At 53.8% G+C, this 27276-nt stretch overlaps 1 protein-coding gene across 5 annotated transcripts in view; it reads left to right on the forward strand.

The window, feature by feature from the left end:
* The window catches only part of KCNT1 (potassium sodium-activated channel subfamily T member 1), a 79866-nt gene that overhangs the window by 25845 nt on the left and 26745 nt on the right, over positions 1 to 27276 (forward strand). The window contains exons 1-2 of one of the 5 annotated variants that reach the window (XM_086763684.1): positions 12636 to 12784; positions 22515 to 22556. The exons of the other annotated variants lie outside the window; for them this stretch is intronic. Of the exons in view, the coding sequence (XP_086619810.1) occupies positions 12636 to 12784; positions 22515 to 22556 (191 nt within the window). Of the gene's footprint in view, positions 1 to 12635; positions 12785 to 22514; positions 22557 to 27276 lie in introns of those variants that run through there. 5 annotated transcript variants of the gene reach the window in all.

Genomic DNA, 27276 nt, shown 5'->3' on the forward strand with positions numbered 1-27276 from the left:
AGAAGAGAGTTTAATTGAAATAATTGGCATGCACAGTATTGTGCTAATTTGGTCTGGTATTTATAACGCAGAGTTGCAGTGTTTGATCAAGGACAGGGAAATGGGTATTGGGTGGGTTTCTCAGCGTGGAGCTGGTCTCTGGGAAGACATTCGAGGAAGCTGTTTAGTCACCGTTCTTGAGCCGGGATTTTGAAGATGGATTTGCTTCATTACAGCTTGATGCAATTACACCCACGCTGCTGAGAGTGAAGGCCTTCTCTGACACCTCAGCTCCCACTTTGGATGACTTGAGATTGGTCTTTCCAGTCAGCGGAGCAGCTCCAGCTCCCTGGCACAGGGACATCCCCTTCCTGAGGCGCTCGCACGCAGACGTGCATGAGTGTGCTCGCCCACGCGCTGGCGTGCAAGCGAGAAAGGGTTGCTCATCTGCTCCATGAGCCCGTTCATCCCAGCTTGTCTGAAGTTTATTAAGACGTGTACGCGGGGTATCAGTTCCAGCCGGGTAAATCGACACCGTGAGGTTTTCCCGTGTGGAGGAAGGCTTCATAGTCCCACTGTGGTGTGGGGATCTCTCGTGTTGCCGTCTCAGGGCTGTTGTACGGGGATTGCCATGAGCTGGAGGGCTCTGCTGCAGGAGTTAGTCTGTCGGGTCACTGAAGGTGTCTTTTGATGAAGAGATGGTGACACAAAGAGCCATTAAATCTCATCAGCCTCTTCCAGAGCTGACATTCCACAATTGTTCCTTTTCATCTTTCTCCAAAGTGCATTTAAAGCTTGATATTGTCACTTTGGATTCTTCCCACACAGTGTCTGCACTTAGAACTGCCCAGTGCTGATGGAGGGGTTTATTGCCAGCAGCTATTGTGCTAAAATTGAGAGGAAAAACAATTTCTAGTCAGCTGTTGTTATGGTCTCTAATGGGAGATATTTTTTCTTGCTAAGAACTTGTAAATGCGTTTTAATGCCACATGCAGTGCTCTGTGGCTAAGAAATGTTCAGCCTTCCAGGGTTCAGCAGGAGAAATATTCCTGCTCACGGACATGTGCAAAACACATTGCACATGTATGGAAGACGGATGCCTTCCCAACGGTGCGAGTTAGAAAAAAAAAAAAAGAATGACTATGAAAAAAGAGCAAAGGCCAGCTGTCAAACAGCTTCAGGTTAAGCCCACGAGGTTAATGAGGTAAATCCAAAGCCATCGTTTGCGTGGCAAGGTGGTGCTGCTGGAGGGAGCCCTGTGCTGGCATGTAGGGAAGGGCCAGCATCTTCTGCTTTGTCTGGGATGTGTACGTTTTTCTAAGAGAAGCCAGTGACGTGCTTTGCCTCAGGAAGGCGTCCAGCTTTGGAGGTGTCCAGTTTGTCCATCGTGTAAACGGGCTGCGGCGGATGGCGCTGCGGCAGGCACAGCCTTGCCCTGCTCAGTGGAGGCAGCGTTTGCGCCCCTGGGAATTGCTTTGCTGGCCGGTTGTGCGCATCACCCAGCTGCCGGGACTGCGCTGCTCGGGGAGAGCAAGGCAGAGGGGTGGGGACCAGCGGGAGGGAGAAGGCAAAGGAGGGATGTTCAGCTCTGTGGCAGGGAATTGTGAAAGACAGATACAAAACGTGTGGCTGGATGAGTCCCGTGCCCTTTCCCGGCGTTGTGGGTGCTTTTTCGTGCCGCTGCGATCCCCATTGCCTTTCGAAGGAGGATGAGTCGAGAGGCACAGCGGGCGCTGCCGATCTGGCGTGTTGTCAGCGCGGGAGAGTGCCAAGATCCCCTCTGGGGCCCGACGGCTGCTCCTCTTGAGCAACTTTTGAGAGCTGGAACGGCTATCACACCTTTAAAGGCCTTTTTTCCCCTCTCGGCTGCCCTGTTTCCCAGTACCAGACCTTAGGGAGAGAAGGGAGTACAGCTGAACCTGCTGGTGCAGATATTAACACCATCATGATATAATTTAATCTTGATCCCATTAAACACCCTTAATGATCAGAGAGTTTCTCACTTGGTTTAATGGACTCTTTTCCAGATGATGAGGCTGCAGGATCAGACTCTTGTTATAAATGTCTGTTTATTAAACAATCTTTCTTCCTAAAAGCTTCTGCCTGGCCAGAATGAATATAAATGGAGAGGATGGTTGTTTGCAGCTCGTTCTTTAAGGAAACGCTGTAAAAAATTGGGGCCTCTTCCTTTTTATTTTTGAGTGTCTTTATATGAGAGATGAGAACAGGCCAAGACTTTTTTTTTTTTAAAGTATGCTTTTTACTTTAAATGTATGAGGCAGTCAAGACCCGGCATCCGTGAAATAGCATCTGCTGTCAGACCGACTCCCGGAGCAGATATTCCCTTCCCAACAGATGATTTGGTCATGGGAGTTGAACTAGAAGCTGCCAAGCAGGTAAGACCAATGTTGTATAATAACCTGACTTAAAAATCCTTTTCTGTGGCTTTAGTTCACCTTTTTCTCGTGAGCGGGCGTGCTCAGCAGAAGGCGGCGCAGCTCTTGCATGCGTACACATGCGCTCGTCCCCTTTGGGGAGAATTGCAGGCGGTTTTTTTTGTGCAGAAGAGGCCCCTGGGTCCTCTTACATCAAAGATATGATGTTTTACGCAGTTGTCTGCACACTTCAGTCACTTATTTCAGAGTACACAAAGTGGGTAGGTACCCAACATGGCAGAAGACCTTTGCCATTGCGTAAATGCTGTGTTAGGAACATGGTGGCGGTTCTCGTGGCCGGGCAGTACACAAGAGAAATCTTTCTTTCCCTTTTAACGGCTTGGTTCTGAGCCCTGCTTTTGGCTGAAGGTGTAAGCAGAGAGACCCTGTTTGTCAGATCCCCGATGGCATCGGGGCGCAGCACGAGCTTTGACTTGGGTGTTGCACATCGCCTGGCTGGCGGCAGCTCCTGTCTCAGGGCAGAACTTTCAGCTACAGCACGCTGTTGATTGATAAGTGAATTTTTTTTCTCATTGAGGTTAAAATAAGAAACGTACTTGAAGATCAATGGTCTGGTACAACCCCTTGTTCTAGTCCTTCCCACACATGATGAGGCTGTCACAGACTCCATGGAGTTCATGCCTCATTTCTGCAGCGCATTGTGAATTTCTCTTTATGCGGACTTGCCGTTTTCTCTGTCTTATATAACGTATTACAAAATAAATGGTGACAGGAATGGGAAATGTATGGCAAATGGTATCTAGCATGATCCAGCAACCCCGGGGAGGGAAGAAAATTTTATTACCGTGAGGCGCAGTTGGCAGAGCTGATGGAGAGCCCCAAAGGCTAAGTTTCTCCTTTGAAGATTATCTTTAAAAAAAAAATCCAAGAAAAAAAAAGTTTTAAGAAGATTTTTAGATGCTAAAATTCTCCATATTTTAAGCAGAAACTTAGAGCCATTTAATAAGCAAACACTGCTTTGCAGTTTAACAGATCATTTCATTAGAATTTTAATACTTGAGGAACAAAGTTGCCACAAAAACATCATGCAGAAAAGGCCAGGAGCCCTTTAAAACTGCAGAGTAGGAATCACTTTGTCATTTTGAAAGTCTCTGTGAAATTCCTTCCTGGCGAGCTCTGCACGGAGCTTTGCGGTGGTGAGTGAGCCGCCTGCGCTCCGGCTCGTCAAACGCCGTCGTGCGTCTCCTTCTGGAGCATCGCCGGCTCCTGATGGCACTTTGCTGCCGCGCTGGAGGTGGCGGGCACTCGGAGGGCCGGCCAGGGGCTGCGTGGGGAGGCACGAGGTGCCTGGCCAGCCCTTGCTGCCTGCTGCATCCCCCGGGAAAAGCTGGGGCGAGTCCCCTGGGAGCGGGGTGTCCCCTGGAGCAGAGCGTTACCAGACAAGGTGCTGCAGGAGCTGGCGGGGAGCGTGCTGCTGTTGTCTGTCCTTGCCCTTGGCCGCTGAGCGGGGATGCTGGGAGCATCCCTCTCCTTTCTCCAGGTCTTGGCTCAGCTAAGGGCAGGAGGACAGCAAGCAGAAGTGTCTGGCTCAGACCCTTCAGATTCGCGGGGAAGAGCACTGCACAAATGCTTGGAGTGACAAATATTTGTAATTCAAGGATTGGTACAGCTGGGAGGCAACAAATTGCAGCAAATGGCAGCCGAGGGCCAGCGCCCAGCCCCTCGTCCCTGGGAGAGCGGGGTCATCCCCAACCCTGTGCCAGGGGAGCTGAGGAGCCCCTGCTCCTCCTGCCTGGGTCTGGGTCCTGCCTGCCACCTTCCCTGAGCCTGGCTCCCCGCCTTGCTCTGCCTCACGCTCCTGTTCCCACTGCCGGCTCTGTCTGGGCAAGGGCCCCGGCTCTGGTCCCGTTCAGTCTTGGGAAGCGGATGGTGACCCCGTTACGTACTCACCCGGAAAAGTGACTCGGCCGTGCCTGATTCCTGTGCTCTGCCCAGAGACTTTCCGTGCTTCCCTTGCAGATATATATTTAGATTTTACCCGAGGGATTTTAATTTCCTCACTGGCTCGAGCAGCTGTGACAGGTATAGAGATACTTTCTCTTTTTCCTCTGGCCATTTTAACCTGCCCTCAGCTGTTAAGAAGTAGGAAGAGATTACGAGTCGCTGGAAAGCTTCAGGGTCTCACTGCTGTGCTCCGTAAGCACGTAAAACGCGCCATAGAAATAGGAAACCGTTGTCGGAGGTCTCGTGGCTTCGTGGGGATGTTTGCTCAGCATCTGCTTGGGTCTGCTCCATTTCTCCTTCTCCCTGCTAAGCAGTCCCAAGTGAGCATACTGGGTTTGCAGCTTTCATGTTCGTGGCTGATGAGCCACACTTAGAGAGGTAAAAATGGGTTTGCAAAGGCTGCGATGACAGTTCTGGGATTCGGCGCGCGCGGCTCTTGCGTCGCGGTTATATAACGGCTCTCACCAACTCTCCGGGGCGCTGGGGAGTTGTATGGCGAAGGGGACCCGCCGTCCCTACTCTGGGCTGGCCAGGACTTGCCAACGAGTCCCCTACATCCATCTGTGGGGGCTGGGGCGTAGTGGCGGGGGGACCGGGCGAGGCCCCCTGCAGTGGGAGCGGTGGAGTGGCGCGGGTGCTGCTGGATGCGCCGGGAAGGAGGCCGCCGAGCATGACTGCCCGTTACCAGGGGGGTTTTGAAGTCCTGCCTCTGTAAGGGAGATGCTCACCCCTCTTCTAAACACTGACGTTTTGAAATAGTTAACATTTGAAATGTTAATGTGGAGAACTTGGGGAAGAGGAGAGAAATCCAAGGCTCTGCTGCTGTCAGACACACTGGCCCCTCCGGGCTTGCAGCCTGCCTGTGAGCTCTGGATGTATTTTCTTACTTTGCATAATTTTTCCATCTCTCTGCATCAGCCTAGCTCTTCAAAGGCTTCCTTCTGTTTGCAGCTCTCTTGCTGCTGCTAAATATGCTCTCCTCTGTGCTCTCTAAAATGTTCTTTTTTCCCTGAAACTCCAGCCCTCTGGTTTGTTAGAGGAGTCTCCCAAGCGCTGCCGATGCGACGCTGGGCGAGGCGCTGAGCCGCTGCCGGGTGCCGTTGCCTGCCGCAGCTGCCCAGACTGAATGGGGGAAGCGAAGGGATGAAGCGTGGCCTGTTCCTGTCTGCCTGTGGCATGCAGATCGTGCGGGAGCCTCCGAGTGCTTGGTATCTGGTGCGGCGCCAGTTGGCCAAAGATTTCCGAGCTGTGTAGTGGTGGATGTTGGCGTTCCTCTACTCTGGGTCCTCTCAGGTTGGGTTTCTTGGGTTGGCCTTGGTGCCAAGCACCCTCCAGAAGTGCAGTGGGGATGGAGCAGCCCCCCAAGCCCCATTGTGGTGGGACCTGGTCCCCTGGGGCTGTGCAGCAGGGAGATCTTGGAGGTGACCCCCTTCCAAAGGTGGACGTGGCCATGGGGGTGGTGTTGTCCCCAGTAAACGCGCTCCAGTGGAGACTCCTGCCTGGAGACGGGGCAGGAGTCGGTGAGGTTGTGGTTTTGGCAGTAACAGTTCAGCCCAAATGCCGTTCCAGCCTGTCGCTGTGATGACAGAAATCCCTGCAGTTTGTGAACTTTTCCTGAAATGCTTTTAGTGACAGTTTAATAATAACACTTAGCGCCTGGAACAGAGCTCCTCGCCCCTGGAACTGAACTGCTTTACGGAGAAGGGTAAGGGACCATTATCCCCCATGTTCACAGAGTGGAAATAGCTGGATTTTATTTGTAAGAACGATTATTAACAAGTGGAATTAATCAGCTTTTCATATGAATGGCGTTGCTTTTTAAAGAGAAATGTCGGGAAAGAGTCCTGGGTACAAAGGAGAACTCACAGTTGTGTAGATCCATCTGACAGCTTCTTGGGGAGCTCGTCAGCGCGTGTGGCGCAGGGGCATTAACCTTGCCGAGGCAGCGTGCAGAGGGCACAGAAACCACTGAAAATAAATGCAATAAATGCAAGATAGGGCACAGGGTTTACTTGCTGGTCCGCGGGTCTTGGTGAGCAGAGAGCTGCTGTTGCCCTGGTCCCGGTGCGCCTTGCGCCCGCTGCGCTTCGCCTCTCCAGCCACCCAAAGCCTGTGGGCTTGCAGGGGAAAGGGGCTGGGTTCTTGTGCTGAGCCCAGGGAAACAGAAGCTTGTTTTGGCTGGGGACTCGTGGTGGGATGGTAACGCACGCGGTGAATAACGATGCCTCAGCGCACCGCGGCCGCAGGCGGGAGAGTCACTGAGGTGCTTTCTCGTGTCGCTGCCCTGCTGCTAACAGCCCGTCACTGGTTCTTTTTGTGGAGATGCCTAGAGATGGACTCGCCTCAAAAAAAACCTGAAGTGCTGGGAAATCCTCCCACGGTCTTTGTCAGTCTGCTGCCTTCCTCTCTCTCGCAGGCACCGCAGGAGGGGGAAGGCAGGAGCCGCGATCCGGCAGACAGAGCGCCACAGCAGCTTAAACGCAGCCGCGTCTGCAAGTGCTTTGAATTGCAAAGGGCTGCTGTGGGCTTGCCTGGCCCTGACCTGGCATGGAGCTGTGCTCGGCCGAGGTCTGGTGGGGATCCCCCTCTGTGGTGGGGAGCAGCCTCTGGGGTGCCCCGGGGCACGCGGCTGCACGCTCTGCGAATGGTGGGGAGTCACCATCCATCCCTGGTTTCCTTCCAGCCCCTTCAGCGTTTGCTCATCTGTGCCTTTTAAACCCGAGTTCTCATTGAACGCTCGTCTCCGAGAAGGATTGGCAGGCTCTCCGCTTTGGCTGAGCGCTGCGGGCCAGCTCCTGTGCCGGTGACCCTGCGCCAGAGAGGACCTTCCTCTCCAGGCTAATGGAGGGAAAACGGAGCAAAGGTTTAAAATTGACTCTGGATCAATACAAACAGTATTTGCTAAGCACTTTTATGGATAAATACGCACATCCTTGCTGTCCAGAGAGGACTCCCAAGCATCTCTCCTGTACTCCAATATCTCTGCAGTCTGAAGTAATCAATGTATTGGTATCTTCTTTTGGACTGTACAAGGAATTTAAATTCTTTGGGTTCAACCCTCTGGTAAACTGAACTCCACCTGCTGATCGATAGTCAGAAATCTGGGTAGGAGGACCCATCCTGTTAGGAAAAGCATTGCTTGGGCTGCTCTTGTGCAGAGGAGAAAAATATTCTAGTGAGGAAGCAGAAGCTCCATCTTCTGTGATTTTAACTTCCCGTTGGAAAAGAGAACAATTAGTAAGCAGGAAAAAAAAAATATATCTTTACATTTCTCAAAAAATACTGACATTTCCAGGCAATTCTGTTGAAGATGGGTACTTCTGCTGGTGCTTAACAGCACTGCTTTATGCGGCTGTTTGCTAGCCTGGCTGCAGGAGCCTCGCGGGGGGGCGTGGGGTTGGTTTTGCAGGGCTGTGCGTGAGCCTTGGCAACCTCGAAACGTTGGCAGCTTTTGAAAAGCTGTTTTGCAGAACGCGTGGTGACAATGTAGGGCATTCCCTGGCGAGTAAAGGGCAAAACTGACGTGTCTGCAATTCTTGAAAAACACTTCTTCAGCAAACGGCTGGGCCAGAGAGGTTCGCAATGTTTGTCAAAGTGTTAGTGGTGCTCTAAAGTTTATTAAGCCATTAATGTCAAGGGATTACATTTGTTGGGGTCTTGAAATATAGGAAGTGTTTGTGGTTGTAATAAAATTGTGTGGGATGTTGCTTTTTCTTGGAGTTATTGGAGTCAAGACTGCCCTGCAAAGGCAGCACAAACATGACATTCGATGATTCTGCGATGATGCTGCTGGAGGGGCTGCGCTGGGCACTGCTCGTCAGGAGCCGGGCGACAGCTCCAATGGAAAGGTGATTTTCCACCAGTGGGTCCATAGAACTGGGGATTCGCTAGACAGGTAATAATAAGCCTTAATGACCTTTCGGCTTGGGGTCTCTCGAATTATCGCTGTCTGTATGAACGCAGCATCTCTTGTGAGATGCTGAAGCAGTCGTGAGCATGGATGTTTTCTAGCAAAATGTGCTGTCCTACACAAGTTGCCTTTTGTGGTTTTGGAAGTATCTTTGCATAGCTGATGCCTGTCAGGGTGACTTTTCAAGATTTTTAAAGGTATTAAACTGGCTTTTCTCACAGAAAGCTCTGCACACCAACACTTTTGGGTTGTATCTCAACATAACAGGGTTTTTTTTTTGCCAGAAGAATGTGAAAAAACCCCAGCCCCTGCCTGTTTCATCAACTAGTTATGACGGGCTAGGTCATGCTTTATTAGTAATAAATTGAATTGGTGCATAAAAGAGGTTTTGGCAGTTGGGGCTGAAAGCTACCTGGATAAAAGGAGAATATTTAACAAAGCAGTTGCTGTGGATTCAATTAAGACTAATGAAATATCTGCTTCTTTCTCAATCTTATTTTCAGCAGTATTATTACCAGTGCAGCTGCTCTGCGATTCCCAGCCGTCTCTCCAGCCCTCGGCAGGGAAGTGGTCTCTGCATAATGCAGATGTTGAAATGAAAAGTCAGCACTTTGTCACGGCCTCTCAAACTAAAGTTAAACAGCGATTTCCTGGCTTACAGTCAGATGGTTGGCGTTCAGTTAGCCGGCAAATATTTCTGGATCAGAGGAATTCTTACTCGGACTTTGATGTTACCGAGGTTGTGTGCTGTTGATTTTCACTCCTGGATTCCCTTGGAGAACGCGCTGCACAAACAAAGTGTTTGTGTGTAGCTTCCCCTCATCTATCGTGGGTGGAAATGCAGACGCCGTGCCCTGCAGAGCAGACCCTCCGAGCTGTGCTCCAGGTTACGTTTACAGCCGTGGCTCTCTCTAGGAACGTGCAGCTTCCCAGCAAGAGTGAGCATGCCGGATGCACCGGGTGATGTGTTTTACCTGTTGCATTATTTGGGTGCTCAGTAAGCAAATAGCAGCCATGAGTGGGCATCACCAGCGCAGGGGACCTGCAATTGGTCTTGGGTGTCTTTTCCTAAGTAACAGCCCTTCGCTTTCTGAGCTGCAGGAACACAGCTTTATCTGTTTGGGGTGATCCTTTACCCTTTGGCAGACAGTGACGCACTCCACCACCAACCCAGCCCTTGAGTACTTTTGTTTGTCCTTTTTTTTCTCATCAGTGTCCTGGTTTCCCATCTCCCACACGAGAGGACTGGGGTGCTTTTCCTGCATCTTCTGTCGCTGGTGGCTCAGTGACCCAGGCAGCTTCGGGTTACCTTTGCTCCAAGTTCCTGCCTTCCTCCTCCTCCTTCCACTGCTCTTACAGTCTCTGAGACACCAGGAAAAAATTTTTTACACTGAGAGTGCTGGAACACTGGCCCAGGTTGCCCAGAGAGGTGGTTGATGCCCCATCCCAGGTTGGACAGGGCTCTGAGCAACCTGATCTGGTTGGAGATGTCCCTGCTTCTTGCAGGGGGGCTGGACTAGATGGGCTTTAATGGTCCCTTCCCACCCAAGCCATTCTCTGATTCTGTGATGCTACTGGCACGACAGTGCCCGGTGCCTGTCTGGGAGGTGGCTTGGGAGGAGAGTCGTTGCTGGGGCTGTAGGTCTTTAGGTGAATTGTGGCACACGTTGCATTGCCTGAGAGAGGAATATTTTATTTTCTGACAGAACTACAACAAAAGAATTGTTTCAGCAGCCCAACACAGACCTGAGCCGTCTGGGTAGCTCTGTGGGATTACCCAGCCTGGGGAGAAGTTCTCCTCAGCATCAGGTGACCTCTTTTCTCCAGTAGAAGGGAAATGGCTGTTCAAACCAGCTGCCCTGTTCACGGTTTCTCATGACCCTGCGTCGGATCGCTCCCCTCTCTTCTGGTTTTCGTTTCTTGGTTTGTGTTTAAATGTTAACAGAAAGGATGTCTTCATGTAGAGGCTCCTGCAAGCGGCAACTGAGTTTCTCAAGAGGTACTTTGATGTGTTTTTTGTTACCTTCTACACAGCAGAAGTATGACAGGAGAGTTTCCCTTTTCTGTTAAAATTCCCCAGGTCTTTCCCTAATACCTCTTCTGTTCAGTGCTGCTGCTTGATGGCATTAGTGCCGAGATGATAATTTAAACATAAGCCACTTTTCACATCAAACCTCAATCCTGAAATTAATGTTCTTCTGAAATTAGGAATACAATACAACGTAGAATCAGCAAATAGCTCCCTAAAGAGACCTGATCACCCCAGTCCCAGTGACTCCTGCTGTCCAAGAGGATTCATTAGGCCCTGAGCTGGGCACAGTCCAATCCAGAGGGCTTGAGAACACCACCCTGAAGTAAACAGGTCTGGAGCAATAAGTTGAAGATGAGGCTGAAGCAAACCATGAAGTGGAAAAAAACGACTGTTAGAAAAGGAATGCACTGAGCTAATGAATCATTTTGAGGCCAAAGGAGAAATTAAATGTATGCTGAAAGCTGGCACATTAGTAAATGGGCTGTGGGTTTTTATCCATTTTACATTTCAAAATGCTGAAATGAAGTATGTCTTACAGTGAAATCCCATTAAGAAATAATGTTCTGAGTAGGGAAACAAGGATTTGGTTAACAGGAAATGGAGACTTGGTTTCTCTTCCCAGATCTGCCTTTGTGTCATCGTTAGGTGCTAATCTTAGGGGGAAGAACAGCGAGCTCATGCCTGACAGCTCACTGATAAGAGAGAGGAAGAGAAGGACTGGCCTCTTCTTCCCAGAGTTTGGCACAGGACACTGGTGCTGGGTGCTCTGATAGCCTCGTGGGGGTATGGGAGTGTGCAGTAGGTTAGGGCACACAGTAGGTGCCAGATGTCAGCTTTTCATTCTGAAATTAAGTACTTTGGATCCCAGACTTCCCACTTCAGGGCAGCTTCTGCCCTGGCCTCACACAGTTGTAGACCCTTGCCAGTATCAGTATGTTGAGTCTTGGTATATAACGTTCACTTTAAAGAAATCCTGGTGTGGAGCTTAGTTGTTTGTGTTGGCTTTTCATGTCCCGATGTCTCCCTGGCAATCAGTCAGTGAATTTAGTCTTTATTTAAAACATGTGGTGGGGCAGCACTGCCATGCAACAGTGGCGTGCAGTGGAGCAGCATTGGCACACCACGGGGGGGGCATCGGTGTGCTGTGGGGTAGCATTGGTGCGTGGTGTTGGCGTGCTGTGGGGCGATATTGGCATGCCATAGGGCAGTGTTGCTGTGGGGCAGTGTGGCCATGCCGTGGGGTAGTGTTGCTGTGGGGCGGTGTGGCCGTGCTGTGGGCAGTGTGGTCATGCTGTGGGGCGGTGTTGCCATAGGCCGGTGTTGCCGTGGGGCGATGTGGCCGTGCCGTGGGGCTGCACCGGGCTGGCGCTGTCCGTGGTGCTGGCGATGTCCGTGGTGCTGATCCCCGCGCCGGGAGCGGGCAGGAGCCTCTCTGGACTGGTGCTGCCCCCAAAAAGCGTCCGGGATGCGTCACTCCCCGCTTTCTAGCCCCACCTGTGCACTGGGGACTCACGGGTTTAGCTCCTGCCCGGGATTCCCCCTGCCACAGTGAATTCCCTTTTCTGTTTCTTGAGAAATCACTGCCAAGCCTGTTCAAGGCTTTTGTTCTCACGTGAAGAGGGAAAGCTGCACTGTGCTGGCACTGGTGGTGTGCACCTCTCCGGGCAGTGTTTTTGCCTGGCCAGGAGAGCGGCGATTGAGCCCCCGTGGCCGAGGGCAGCTTGGAGGGAAGCAGCAGCGAGTTCTTCTCTGCTCGGTTCACAGTAGGTGCGTTTCATTTCGGAGGGGGCCCTGCTCTGCTGCTTTGTGTCTGCGAGCCAAGCACGCTGAGTCTGTTCCCTGGCATGCAGTCCACATGCTGCTCGTTACACAGAGGAATAAGATAAAATAGCTTCCTCCTCCTCACGCTGCTACTGAAAAACAGGGATGGCAAAAAAATAATCCCTCAGCCCCTGCCCTGCTTGTGGTGATAAGAGCAACGTAATCATTTTTTTCAAGGAGGCAGCCAAGGCAATTACATTATTTACTAAACAAAGCCGTTTCAGAGATTTCTGCATTGGGATGTGTTCTCAGTCATTTTGCACCAGATTCATTGCAGCAGCAAGGCCAGAGAGTTTGCCTTGACTCCCCTCACTACCAAAATAAATGCACAGGGCAGGATTGTTCCACTGAGCAGCCGTGAGTGGGGAGAGAGAAGGAGGAAGGAGATGGTACGTGCCGACAGCTCTAAACTGGATGCGGTGAGGGTTGCTATGTATGAGAGAGTTCAGGGGGAAAAGAGGAAGAAGTCAGAGAGGCAGCCAAAGCTCGGAAGATGGCCAGAGCCAAGCTGAAGAATTCCCCTTCAGAGAGCAATTCCCACGGAAAAACTGTCCCACCAGCGACGACAGAAGATGTCCATGGGGTGAGCCCCTTGTTACCAGCTCGGAGGATGGCATCCTTGGGGAGTGATGTCGGACAAAGGTATTGCAGGACTGCAGTGCTGCGTGGGGCTTGGTGGGTCGGGGAGGCGGCACCTCGTATCTTTGAAATGAGAGGGAAAAGATTAGTGCCACCGTGGGGGTGGTGGGTCAGATCCTTCCGATAGCTGTGGTAAGGACCACACCCGCTCCAAAGTTCTGTTACAAAATAGGTGGCTGAAGCAGAAGAAAGCCAGTTCTTTTAAATTTTTTATAAGTGCTTCTCGTTTTTTTTTTTATATACCAAAAGCATGTCTGAATGGCAGCCCCGAGACTGTGGGGCTGCCACACAGCACTGCTAACTTGTATTGTGCCTTAGCTGTGCAGTGCAGTACAGTATCTGAAGCTTATTTAGGCTGCTAATGCCACAGTGTGCACTGTACATAAGCACCGTGTTTGCATGGGAGAAGAGATGCTCAGTCCCCCATCTGAGGAGTAATTTATTTACAACTGGAAAAAAAAAAAAAAAAAAAAAGCTGCCATGTGAAATGGTGCAGCCTCTTTCTGCAAGCACACAGCTGATGTGTACAGAAAGAAACGAGCTGTTTTTTCAGGAGGGTAAAAATGCTTTGCATGGCACTTGAATGACAGTGTTTCAGAAGAAGCCAGGTCCCCTAGTTATGATGAGGATGCATATGTCACTAATTCAGTTCTTGTTCTGTTCATCCCATTTTTTGTTTCTTTCTTTTTCCCATATATTCAGCTTTTCAGCCTATCCATGCTGTCTTCCTTCCTGGCAAAAATTGCCTCCCCTGTGCTTGTGTACTGTATATCTTCTAGGATGCAATTTGGTGCTGTTTCTAGCTCTGGTTTCCAGTGCCAATTAACGCTGCAGGAAAGCTTCTGCTCATGGTGAATTTTACTTGTTTGGCTTTCGAGTGGAAGTAAGCAATGCCTCAGCTTCAGTATCTTGGCATATCTCACTGGTGGGCTGGGGGGAAGATGGCACTAAGCCGGGATTAGCAGACGCGGTCCCCATGGGGGAAGCGAAGGAGGGAGGTGTGCATCGTGGAAGCAAGGCTGGGCCAGCGGCGTGGTTGTTCCCCCGGTGCTGAGCTGCTCCGGGCACATGCTGTAGTCTCCAGGTCTGGGAGGCAGAGTCTTGGTGCACTTGCAGAACTGGGAGTGCACGTCTCGGTCTGATTTGTGGGTCATTGCCTTCTGACTTTGTGAGGGAAGGGCTTGCACATGTGGAAGGCTGCAGATGGGCATTGTGTGGGTGTGCTGGAACTAAAGCCCTGAAGCCTGTGTGGTCTCAGCCTGTTTTCACAAGCAATCTGTGTCTGCTCCCAGTGTCGCTCAGACTGCTTTCGCTCTGTTTTCATGTCTTGCTTTCGTTGCTTCAAAAAGACACCAAAGATTGACTTGTTCTGGGGGCACCTACAGCTCTGAAGGTCTGACTAGCGCTGTTGGTGAAGCCGTTGGAGTGAGCTTGCTTCCTCCCCTGTGCCCTTTCAGGCGCTGTTGATGTACCCCCCATAACGGTGCCAGGACGTTCACATGCAGATGCACTGGGGATAGAAAAAGACTCCTCTGTGCAACTGGGGCACTCTTACAAACTCACCCCAAGCGCTGCTAGCCAGCTGTGGTTAAACACCCAGGAGGTGCTGCTTGCAGTGTCTGAATTCCTGACTGCTGGGCTTTCCTCCTCTGTTCGCTGCTCCTTGACAACTGGGTTGGCAATTGAGGTTGAGATTTGTGCACTTCTCTTTCACTGCGTGTGCAAGCAACAAAGGCAGGAAGATTGCTTCGGAAGTGGTGAATAGCGTGTTTGAGATGCTTCGTCTCTTCCCAAGCCAGACACAAGCAGCATTGTCAAGTTAGCAGCGCCAATTGTCACTGGGAGTTGGGAGTGAAGTTACCAGGTGATAGTGGAAGAAGATGCCGTTACAGGATTTTTCTCAGGGATGCAAATGAATTCTCTAGATGACTGAAGCCAGTGAAGTTTATTCCCATTGACTTTACTTACCTCTTCACTCTGTCTGTTAGATGTTGCAGTGACTCAAGCCTTTTAGGGTTCTCAGTCAAAACAGGAGGGAAGGATTTCAGTTCATCTGGAGAGAGAACACTCCACAGCCGTGTAATATTCCACACCTGGAAGCAAAACTAAGGGATGTGGATGTGGAAGCAGCTCCCACTGCAGATGCTTGGAGCTTCTTCTGTGCATCAGGGGATGCTCTGAGAAGGGGACACAACCAGGGCAGCCTCCCAGCCGTACTGGGGAGGGCAGGCTCTGCCGCCGGACCTGCTGCCTGCGCGCTGCGTCTGTCCCGGTGCGCAGCAGTCGTGAGGATGGAGCAAGCCGTGAGAGGTTGAGTCTTTCCCCTACGAGCCGGGCTTTTCGTGAGGCAGGTTGGTCCCGTATGGCGAGTGTTGGGGGTCTTTCAGAGGGAAAGCGTGACAGGGACAGGGTCACGTAGAAGCCAACTTGTGTGCTGTGCTCTCCATAAAGTGCTGCATTGTTGCGGGGCGAGGGCTCCGTGTTTGGGCGGAAGCTGCTGGCAGGTGCGAGGACGTGTAAATATCTGTGTTGGGATCCCATTTCATGGGCTGGTGATCTCTCTGTGATACCAGAGATGTGGGTTTAAAACCATGAACAAACATTTTTACAAGATAATCGTGTCCCGTTTATGCAGCTCTGCTGGAAGTAGGGGAAACTGACCAGTACCCATCCTGGGGCGCACTGGTGCTCTTAGGGGCTTGCAGACATGCCCAAGGGACCTGGCTTTGAAGCTCTGCCCTGCGAGGGCCAGGGGCTGGCAGTGCAGCGTGTTCCCTCCCTGCCCCGCTTTTCCACCCTCCCCTTTTGAGTCGCCTTTGCGGAGCTGCCAACAGCCGACATCTGAACAGCTGAGGTTTGCAGGAGAAAGCATTGCAGAAGAGTTGAGGTTGGAAGGGACCTCCAGGGGCTCTGGTCCCACCCTGTCTCAAAGCTGGACTAACTTTAAAGTTGACTCAGCTGGCTCAGGAGCAGTCCTCCTGAGTTTTGAGCATCTCCCAAGCTGGAGTTTTCTCAGCTTCTCTGAGCGCCTGGTTCAGGGCTTGATCGCTCTCAGGGTGAATAATTCTTCCCTGCTGTATCTTGTACCTGCTCCCCTCGTCCTTTCACTGCATGTAGCCGAGAGGATGCTGACTCCACCTCACCCTCAGGTAGCCGAGGGCAGCATTTAGATCCTCCCCTCCCTTCCTCTCGTCCAGGCTGTGCGGTCCCACCTCCCGCCGCCTCGCCTCGTCTCTCGGTTTGAGATATTTTTGGCAGGAATAAATGGGGCTGCGCTTCAGCTGTGTTCCAGTCAACAAGGTGGCTGGAGTCTACTCAGTGAGAAAGAGCAGCACTCTGCCAGGACGAGCTTAATGCGGTGTTTCTTGGCGGTAAAGCACTTAGGCGAGCGAGGAAGCCACCCAAACTTGTCTGAAAATGTAATTTCTGACCGATCGATGTTTGTTCCCCCAAAGGGCAGCCAGGCATTAAAAACCAGGTCTCGCTAAATGAGTTTTCATCACCTGACGCTTGCACACAAGCAGATGAGTGGAAAGGTCCAGTCTGGCCATTGAAACCATTACAACCACTCTGTCCTAGCAGCCAGATTTCCCAGTGATGGTCGCAGCAGCAAGTGCCTGGGTGCGACTCCCCAGCTGTCGAACCGTTGCCCTGCCATGTTGCTGAATCCCCTCCTGGGGGTACAATAAGTCAACAGCTAATTTTTTTTTTTTTTAACAAAAACTTTTCTGACAAAGAGTCTTTGGAGACGTATCTCTGTCTCCATTGAATAGCATAGGCCGATTTGCCACTTCAGCTTTCGGTGGGGTGTTTTTGTGCAGGAGAAAGGGTGGGCAGGGCGGGCAGGGGCTTCCCCTGGAGTGGGGTTTGCTCCCCTTGCCCCTGCCAACACACGGTCCAGCCTTGGTTCTTCTGCCACTGCTCTCTTGGCTGCCGGTGGAGGGTTTGTACCAGAAGTGGAGCAATGCTGAGGCTGAGGGTGTGGAATGGTTGGGTGCTGGGAGGATTTCTGTGTCTGTGCCAGACCCAGCTCCAGCACTTCTCCTCCCTGAGCTGGGACCATCTGTGCTGCTTCACAATGGCGTTACTGCCGCGTGTCCCCAGGGTGGGCAGGGTCCCCGCTGCCTTCGTGGGGAAGGTCTGAAAGAAGACCAGAGGGCTTCACTCACCAAGTGCTTTGGCCTTGCTCCACTGTCCCTCTGGCTGGGCTGGGCAGCCCCTCGCGGGGAAGTATTTCTGCTGGTGTGTATTTCAGTACGGAGCGTGGCTGGGCCCACGTCGGGGTTCGCTGTGCCGAGGGGCTGTTTGCTGGCAGGGTTGTGGGTGCTCTGTGATGGTTGCCCAGGCTGGGGTGTGGCATCTCTGCAGTAACCAAACCACGGGCTGGGCTCCAGGCTGGGGTCCAAGCACCCAGCCTACCCGCGGCTCCATGCCCGGTGTCCCGGTGGGAAAGTGCCTGCTGGGTGTCGCTTCTCCTCGCGGCCTAGGGTGTAGTTTCCTTGGGTTCTTCCAGACGCTGTCATATGGCTCTGCGGCGGTGGCACTGCTCGTGCACCGTTTAACCTGGGCATTTCTTCCCGGCGTAGCGGTGGGTGCTGCTGTGTGATGCTGAGCCCGCTCTTGGTGCAGAAAAGGGCAGGGTGCTCGGTTGCTGAACTCTGTTATCGGGGCAAGATGCAAACGTACTGCTTGATCCCAAGGAGCAGGAAATGATCCTAGCTCTTGGCACAGCGAGCTGACAGCTGCCATCCTTCGCACTAACCAGAGCCGTTCTCAAACGCAGCCGGGGATTTCATCCTGGGACTTGAGCCCGGCTGTGTCTTGTGCTCTGCCCAGAGCTGCGCTGGAATGGCCCCCGAGCTCTGCTCATCCCCCCTGCTTTGTACCCGCTCCTCTGCGTGGGGACAAGACCCACGTCACCGCGTCCCAGCCAGGGCTCAGCTCTGAGCTCCCTCCTCTGGGTTTTAGATGTGTTTTGGTGGCCGGTCCAATGTTAGTGGTCCTCCCTCTGGAGGGAGGAAGAGGAGGAATGTGCTAATCCCCACGCCCTGATGGGACCTGGTTGGGAATGAGGGACCTAAAATAAACAGAGGGCTTGTTTTGAGTGTAGGCATCCTTAGGTTAGGCGCCTTGTCTACATGTCAGCACCTATATAGGGCACCGAGATTTTCAGCGGTGCTGGCATCTCACCAGCAGCCGTGGGAGGAGCGGCTCAGCGCTTCCAAAACGCACCCCCTCCTCTTCCTCCTCCAGTGGAGGCTTTCCTGCTTGCGATGAGAGCAGGATGCCGGGCACGGCTGTCCCTCTGAGTGGGCACCGGCTGCCAGCCCGGCCGTCGGCGTTGTGCGGGACAGTGGTGGAGTGAGGTCTCACTGCCCACCTCCAGACTCGCGCGCAGTCCTCCCTCTGCAAGGCTGAGCCACTTGACGGGACCGCGGGGGCTCGTTTAGCTCGTTATGGAGGTGTGTGTTAGGGCAGCTCAGCATCCGTAGGGCCTTTCTGCCCAGCGGGCAGAGCCCAGTTCCCAGGTGTGGCAGCACCTGCCGCTCTGGCAGAGCCAAAATGTTCTGGACAGTGATGGCAGGCAGCGCCGGGAGCCGCCGGGCTTCCGGCTGGGAGTGGCGTGGCTGGCTGCAACAGGCAATGCTGCGTTCTTGGCACCGCGCCTTTCTTGTTTCTAAACTTTAGTTGAAGTGTAGGTTTTGCAGAGGAATGCCAAGGAAAAACCCTACCTGTGTGATTAGACAAGAGCCCCCTGAGGTGCCGCTCAATGGGGAGGCGGCGGCTGCTCTCGTGCTGCTGTGCTGCCTGCGATGGGAGGCTGTGTGCCCGTGGCACTTCAGCTGCCAGCGTGCTCCTGGAGCAGCCAGTGGCTTTGCCCAGTGCCTACCAGCATGGCTTGCTGGGCTTCCTCTGCACTAGGGGTGCTGGGGGCTCGAGTCCCTTCCCCAGGGCCATTCCTGCTCACGCCCTCCCCTCTTGCACGCGTTTGCGAGCAGGATGCGTGCATCCTCCTCTCCCTTTCCCCTTCCTCTCGCTCGTTCCTCTCCCCATCTTTGCTTTCTTTTTTTGTCTACTCCCATCTGTCCTTCTCACATCAGGCTATATTTGGGGATGAGTTTCTCACTGTCAATATGGTAGGAACCGTGGTGCATCGTATGTCTTAGAGGATGAGCGCTGCTTCGGGAAGACTTCCCAAGCAGTTACCTTGTTTGGTTCATCCTAACCCCCTACCTTGCCCCTGTCTGGGAGGCGTTTCGAGGCTGGGGGCTAAGGGGCACTAAATCGGACAGCTCTTGTCTCCAGCTTCGAGACAGAGTCTCACATTTAGTGCCCTTTAGCCTCCGGTCTCAAAACGCCTCCGAGCCTTGCAAGTGCTTATTAAGCAGCCTGAAGCTGAGTGTGGTTTTGGCAGGTCATTACTTGTGTCTTCGTAACTTCCAGGGGCTTTTAGTCAAGGCAGGATTTTATTTTATTTATTTATTTTTTTTACTTGAAAGTTACAGGAACTGCAGGTCCAGAAGTGAATTTTTCATGTCCTTCATTTACCAAAGTACTGCCCGGAAAAATCAGGAGACGGCGGCGAAGGCACGGAGCTGGCAGTGAGTTTGCTGGGAGGGAGCAGATCTCTGTGCCAGCTCAGCTGAGCTGCTGCCGTGCTTTGCTGCTCTCTCCTCCATCTGAGCATCTTTGAGCACTTGAAACTCAGGGAAAGTATTTTGCCTCCAGTTATCCACACGAGGCGGATGAGCTAAATGCTGCCCAGATCCTGCAGCGCCCTGGCAGAGCTGGGAGCAGAGCTGGGGCTCGGGATCGGCTGCCTTCGTCCCTTCGGAGCGAAGGAGCCCTGGTCTGCAGCCCATGTCCTTGGGGGAGCGGGGTCGGGGTGCTGCCCGCATCCGTGCCCCACGCGGGGGAGGAGAGCCGCGGTTGCTGCGGCGAGGAGGATGGGGCGGAAAGGTGGCTGCTCAGCCCAGGAGCTGCTGCGCAGCGTGGCCGGGCAGGTGATTGCTCTCTCCTGTACATAAGCAAGGTTTATTACTGGCTTTTGTTCTAATATTAGATAAGCCATTGTCTCTTCACCTTTTAATAAACCCTTTCCATTTCGTAAGGGGCTGGCTGCATCTTGAAACGCGATGGCAGACCTGTAGCAGTGAAGTTTCTTCCCCCTCTGCTCCTCTCTCCCGTCCTGCCCTGCTCTGCCCCTCTCCCTGGGTGATGCTGCTTGTGCCAGCCAGGAGCTCGGTGCTGGGGTTTAGTGGTTGGCAGTGCCAGGATGAGGGGCCACGGCATTCCCCGTCCAGGTACGGGACCTCTCTCCTGGACCCGGGACTCCGGAAGGGAGTGAAGGTTGGGCTCGCTGCCGGGGTCGTAGTTACCTCTGTGGTAGGAGTGAGATGAGTTGAGGTTTGTCTGCACAGGGATGCTCAGGGAGGCAGATCTGGATAGAATTCAAAAAGTGAATTTGGAGTAGGTTATCTAAAAGACATTAAAAGCTGGCGTAACCTTTGTGGCTCAGTTCAATGGCTTTAATTCCGTATGTTGTAACTCCTCTCTTTCCTCTCAAGTGAGACTGTGCTGAAGAGTGTGTGCCGTTCCGCTAATCCCCTCTAGCACTTAGCCTGGATTAATTGTCGGGTGAGTGACAGGGCAGACCAGTCCGTAAGGGCTGGGGTGGGGTTTGCGAGGAGCCGCGGAGGGAGGATGCTCGTGCAGCCCCCCTGGTGCTGGGTCAGCCACTCCGCTCGGGCTGGGCTGTGGGGCCCGTGCGGGGCTGGTCACCGGAGCCAGGCGCCAGACCTGGGTTTGGGATGGGGAGCGGGGCTGGCTCGGCCGCGGGGCAGTGCTGGGCGTTCCATGGGTCTGTCCATCCTTCTCCCTGCGGAAAACGTGACCTTTCTGCAGTAAACCAAACCCTCCAGGTTGAAACTTTTAAAAAGTTTTTGAGCTCTGGAAAACAGACCTTTTCAGATGAGAACTGGGGGGATTTTTAGTTTTCTTTCTGTGAGTGAGCCCGTGGCTCACCTGTTTGGGGAAGGAGTCCTGGGAATTGTACTGGCTCGTCCCGGGGCTCCGGGACCCACGGTGACACCAGGCCTTCGGGGTCTGCAGGACCCCTCCGAGCTGTGTGATTAAATGTGCCGCTGGTTTTCAGGAACGTTCTTGTGCCCTGGGGAGCTGCGTCTGAAGTAACCCCTGTTCGTACATTCTTCCCAGTTGCCAGCTGGCAGTGTATTAAGAGAAAACCAAATTATTTGCTGTTTTGTTCCCATAAATCTCTCTGCGAGGCGTAAAAGGCTCTGGTGCAAAACCAACCAGAGTGGCGGGGCTGGAGCAGCCCTTGCCGCTAACGCGGGACAATCCAATTTGGCTGCGCCGGTGGGCTCCTTCCCGGGGCCGCAGCCGGAGAAAGTCTGGGTGCGGGAGCCTCCCGTCCAGGCAGAGCCTCTCCTCAGCCCCTGGCTCCCTCCACTCCAGGGCCCCAGCATCTCTCCCAAACTGAGCATCTCTCCCAGGATCAGCATCTCCCATGGGTCTCCTGGGTCTGACGTGAGGGGACGTCACTGTCCGTGTCACCTGGGGCGGTGGCTGCGACCGGCACAGCCTGCGCTCTGCAGGCATTTCGGCTCCGGGGCGATGAGCTCGTCCCTGCAGCCCTCACACGATAATAAAAGAGGAACGGTAGCAAACTAAATCGTGTCACAGGGAGGCTGCTCTGTGTGTCTCTTAGCTTTGGGATGAATTAGCTTTCCTTTGGACTCACATTTTAATTGCAATGTGAATTTATTGCTTTTATTTAGTTTGAATTATGCTGGAGTGCCGTGGACTCGTAAACCACGAAGCAAAAGGAAAGAAAAAAAACCTTTATGAGCCGCAGCTGCCCCCTTTGCTTGGGTTGTATCGCTGGGTTGTCCAAATTCGCGTTGAGTAAGGAGAGGAAAGCAGGCTCTGCCGGGCACTGCGAGGCAGGGCAGGGCTCTGGCTCGCTTCTGGCTAACACCCGTGGTAATGGGGACCCACGGCCATCCACGGGGATGGATATGTCTTGAAAAGAGCGTCGTTTTTGCAAAGGCAGTTTTTTTTTTCTGTGTGACGGGCTGGCTGCGGGATGTACAGTGCACAAACACAGGCGCTGCAGGTGCTGCTTGCAGAGCTGGTCCCTTCGCCCCTCGCCCGCTCCCGGACATCCCTGTGTTCTCCTTTCTCCCCCTGCCATGGCCCTCCATGTCACCCTCATCATTCCTGTCTCTTCTTTTTTTCTTTTTCTTGTTGGTTTTCCTTCTCTGGTCATCACCTGTGTGTGTAAAATCAGCGCTGTGAGGGTGTGCGTAGGTGAAATGCAGTGCTGGGTTCCTCAAACCACCCCAACTGGCGTCTTTCAAAGTCTAGCTGTGTGACACTGATTTGAGACAGAGCAGTGATGCAGTTTGTGACACTCATTTGAGAAGAAAAAAAAAACCAAAAACAAAAGTGTTAATAAAGGTTTTTATCTGTGGAGCCGAGTCCTTAAAGGGGCCGTACGCTGTTAAAGCCACTGGAGCATCACCAGGTTCGCAGCGTCCCCACCCTGGGGACCTCAGCAGGGACACCGTGCAACCCCCGTCCGAGCGCTTGGGTGGCCGTTTGTCCCTCTGGCGTCGGCGTTCCCGGTGGCCCAGCTCCGGCTGTCGTGCTGGTTCCTGCCCCACAGCTGCACGTTTCCCTCACCTCCTGTGATGCTCTCGCTCCATAGGCCTCACGCCGAGGACTTCAGCGTGGATTCCTCCTTCTCGCAGTAAGTGCACCGCACGCGATTCCCCGCGGGGAGGGGACGAGGGCTGCCGCGGCGCTGCCGGCCCCGGGGACCATTGCCCAGGCACCGCGGAGAAACCAAGAGAGCAAAAACCCTTTGCCATTTGGTGCGTCTGTGCGCGGTGTCTCATGAGCCAAGCGTTTGGGGCAGAACCTCCTGCCAAGAGTGGTGGCCAGCCTTGGCTTTAAATTAGTGCTCCATTGCTCTGCTTTTAAGGGAGCCGAGAAGCAGGCGGTTCGTCCGGTACAGCTCTTGGCACCGAGGAGATGAGTATGGGACCAGCAAACCCTTCTGTGAGGGCAATGTTCCCACCACGGGAACAGAGGGCTATCTGTGCTCAGAGACAGACAAGTTTCTTGGGCAAGAAGTGATAGCCTTGGCAGCAAATTGGTGATTACCCATTAGCGATGAGCTCCATGCGCAGACCCTAATTAAACAATCCGGATTCATCAGCAGAAGCAATTACAGGAGCAAGCTCATGAGCGTCAATCTCCAATGTTGCAAAACAAATAAGCCAAACGAATCACAGCGTGTTATGCTGTTATTTCTTCTCTTTCTGGGTTTTATTATTTCATTAAGAGTGAGTGGTGCCGCTGCCCAGCCGCGAGCAGCCTGGGGCCAGGGCTGGGGCTGCTCCCTGCGTCTGCGGGGCTGCTGAGACCTTGGACGGGAGATGCTGCGGGAAGATGTTTTGGGGGATGAGTGCGTCCTTGGCTGGGGACGTGTGTCCTCAGAGGGTGCCGAGCAAGAGCCCCTGCGCCTCCGTGGGGAGGATCTGGATTGGGGTGCTGCTGGGTCAGTGCCCCTGGCTCTTTGGTGCTGAGGGCACTTGCATGGAGAGATCTTCAACCCCCAAGCTGCTGCCTCCAGTGCTTTGTTTGGGGCCTGAAAATGAGCTGTGAGCTTCTGAATACAAATGGAGAGTGCTTGTAGCTGCCTTCGGGGAATGAGGAATTGATAAAAATCCCATTTCCATTGCAGTGTCTTCCCTAATGGAAAAAAAAAAAAAAAAAAAAACCAACAGGAAAAAGAACCCCAGCAGCAGATTTCTTTTTTTTGTCACTGGAAATTCATGAAGCCTTTCCATCGGCGTGTGTCAGGGCTGGCCAAGCCCCGGCTCGGCGGAGCCTTTGTGCCCTCGGAGCGGTGCCTCCTGCCCGGCCCTTGTCCCGCCAACCCGAGCAGGAGCGCTTGTGCGGATGAGGCCAGGGCGTTGTTTGTCCCGCAGCGCAGAGACGAGTGGCTGTGAGGACTGGCCTTTGAAGCCAGCTTTGGCCTTGGGCAGAGTTTTTCCGGAAGCAGCTGCTTTGAGCCTGCTTTTCATCCCCCAAAGATAAAATTGCAGTGTTACTGCTGGAGCCAGGATGACATTACCTGCATCCAGCTGTGTTTAATTTGCTGCAGATTGGTTGGCAATATCGCTCCTCTCTTTGGGCAAAAATCGCGCTCCGTAGTAAACCAGGAGATGGTCGTTTTCTGATTTCTTCTCATGGAAAATGCATGAAACCTTGAAGAAACAAGTTTTAGAGCTGATCGTGGGGCAATGCGTGACACAGCATCCTGGTTCTCAGTGCAGCGTGTCTGTTGGAGTGGGACTCGATTTTGCTAGTCGTCGTTTGTGATGCGCCTCGGCATGTGCTCTGCCCGCAGCCCGAGCAGCTCAGCGAGCTCCTGCCGGGCGCTGCGTGAGCCGCGGCTCGGAGTTCTCCATCGAGCCAGCTGGGCAGCCTCGCCGAGGGGCCGGAGCCGGCGGGAGCCGTCGCCTTCCCGCGGGGCTGCGATGGTGCCGTGGGGGCTGCGACGCTGGCTGCGATGGGGGATGTGACAATGCCATGGTGACTGTGAGGGTGCGTGGAGGCTGTGACGGTGGCTGTGATGAGGGCTGCGGTGGTGGCTGCAACAGTGCCCGCAAGAGGCTGCTGCGGGACATGCTGGGCGCCTCGGGGCTGGGTGCTGCCACCATCCATGGGGACTGTCCAAGGCTCTGCAGAACGAGGGGGAAAATGGTTTCAGTGTTGTAGCTACAAAGGGATGGGGGGGCAAGAGCAATTTGTGGAAAATGGGCAAAGTTCCCTGATTTATGGCTTTTTGGACCGTGCAGACTCTTCCGCCGGTCTCGCAGGTGCTCTCACAGACCTCCCAGGCGAGAATCCCTGCCCTCCTGGTCCCAGCCTCTCGCCCTGAGACAGGTCTCCTCCTTCTTCTGTGGGTCGGCAGTGTTGGCTGGGGGACTCTGCCCCCCAGAGCAGGGAGAGGCAGGCCGGGGACCAGCTCCAAGTCCCTCTTGGGCGGCCGGCCGAGCCGGGAGTGTGCAGAAGAGGCGGAGAGGCAAAACCGAGTGGTGGATTTTGCAGAGCCCCTGTTGCGAGCTGGTCCCCGCACGGCTGCGGGAGCACAGGAGGGATGCCGGGGACAGCGGGGATGCAGGGGACAGCGGGGATGCAGGGGAGATGCCCGCCCGGAGCCGTGCAGCCCCGTGCACTTTTGAAGCCGTTCTCTTGCACGCTCGCTGGCGCTGAGCCGGTACAGCCTTGTTGAAACCCGCAACCTTCCTCCTTTGAGTAATTGTTCAATAATCACCTATTGAGCGTGGGGGCAGCCTGTTCCCTGTTTCTCGCTTTGGCAGGCGCCCAGGTTTCCCGTTCGAGTGCAGCCGTACAGCTGTTTCCCCTTTCCATCTCAAAGCCATGCGCTGGGAGCGGCCGGTCGCGCCGGGGAGCCGGGAGCTCGGGGGCCAAGGGCTGTAGCTGGGGGTACGATATCCTCTGCTGTTCCCTCGCTGCAGGGTGCCGAGAGATGAGGTGGCGCAGACCTGCACATCCTCACCTTCCTCCGCCCACGGCTGCGTCTGGTACCCACCGCCCATCCCCGGTGAGCCCACCCGGGCCACCAGCACATTTCTGTAATTCCAGGCTTCACCACAGGCACATTTCTTGTCTCTTTGCCCGGTGTGGTTTTGCATGGAGGACGCAGAGCTGATGAAGTGGGGTCTCATTTGAGACTACGCTGTCCTGGCAGGGTGGGTGTTGGCAGCCACTAGATTGCAGAGATATTGGTTTGGTTTTGTTTGTTTGTTTGTGGTTTTTTTTTGTTTTTTTTTTCCCCTCAAATCTCTGTAGAGTCTCATTTGCATCCCGCTACGTGATGGGAGAAGTTTCTTGAGAATTTTCCTGGAGCAATGACATTTCCCGCCCAGCCGGAGCGCGAGGGCAAGGTTTGCAGCTGCGGAGAGATGCTGAGATTTTTTTTTCTTGTCTTTCAAGAGCCATATTTATTTGAAGATGCACTTCTCAGGGCAAGAAGTCTCTATTATACAGTAGAGCAAAAGCGCCCTGGGCGCCCAAGCCCTTCTTTGGAAAGCAGCAGGGCAGCAGGGAGCTCCTGGCCACGTCCCAGGGCTCTGGGAGCCGTCTCAGTTTTCGGGCCATGCGCGGTGGCTGTCACACGCCGCAGGGACCAGAGGGAGCTGCCTGCGCCCGACTGCCCATGGGGGACTCCCGGGGAGGCAGAGCACGGGGGTACGTCTCCAGCCCCCCTCCCTGCCCGCGCGGGTTTGCCCCAGCGTGGGGCTGTGCGTGGGTTGCTGGTTTTTGTGATTTCCTTGTCTTTAAGGGGAGCGTGTTTATCCCCAGCTCTCTGGGGAAGGTACAAGCGTGGAGCTGGGGCTGTGCTCCTCGGTTGCTATTTTAATGCTAGTGAGCTGGGCTGTGCTCATCCTGGTCTTGGATCCTGCACTTTTCCAAACAAACTATTGTGTCTTTTTTGGGAGCTCATCATTCATCTTAGAACAAATTGCCTCTAGTAAGTACAATAAATAACCAAGCAAAGAAAATGAAATTGCTCAGGCATTATGAAATGCATAATAGCGGTAATTGCACTTCCAAGGCAGAGGGCTTGTAACTAAACTTGTACTGCGACGGTGATCTGCGCGCCCGGGGAGGCTCAGCTGGCGAGGCTGGGGGAGCGGCGTGCTGCCTGCGGCCTGCCCGCAGAGCGTGCCGCTGCCCGGCGGCTGGAGGGATGCTCGGCCGGCCGGAGGGATGGGGGGGGATGCTTTGAATGGACCAGCTTGGCTGAGCCGCTGCGGAGGCAGAGCCTGTCAGGATGTGTGTTTTGGGGCGGTTAATGCAGTTGGAGTTGAGCTTGATTTTTAGTTGAAGTTAACTTCTTGACAACAAAATTAAAGGGTACGTTTTAGATGATACCGTCTCCCTCCCTCAGCTGGAAATGCAGTAGGAGCCGTGATGCTTTCTGGTGGTTGCTGCTGCCTGGTGAAAGCCATCACCCGCTCAGCCGCGGGTGAGCCCTGGGCTGCTGGGTTAACCTGGTGCCCGCCCAGCGGGTGCTGTTGGACCACGGCAGCACCCTGGTCCCCATCATGCTGAGCGCTCGCGCTGCCCTCCCTCCTCCTCCAGACAGAAGCCCCGTGGGATGGTCACCCCATGGGACGGTCGCCTTGTGGGACGGTTACCCCGTGGGACAGTCACCCCACGGGATGATCACCCCACGGGCGCTGCCAGGGCTTAGCCAGGGCACTGGCAGGTCCGTGGCTGTGGGTTCCTGTACGGCTCCAGGAGCACAGCGCAGGAAGCTGCGAGGGCAGGTTGTCTCCTCAGGAACATGTTCTTCCCTACATGCTTTTATTTCTTCATCTCTTTGCAGTGATAAACACCCGCCTTCCTCCCCGAGAGCCGCTTCAGTT

The sequence above is a fragment of the Chlamydotis macqueenii genome, chromosome 20 (genome assembly GCF_036417535.1).
Source record: "Chlamydotis macqueenii isolate bChlMac1 chromosome 20, bChlMac1.mat, whole genome shotgun sequence".
Lineage (NCBI taxonomy): Eukaryota > Metazoa > Chordata > Aves > Otidiformes > Otididae > Chlamydotis > Chlamydotis macqueenii.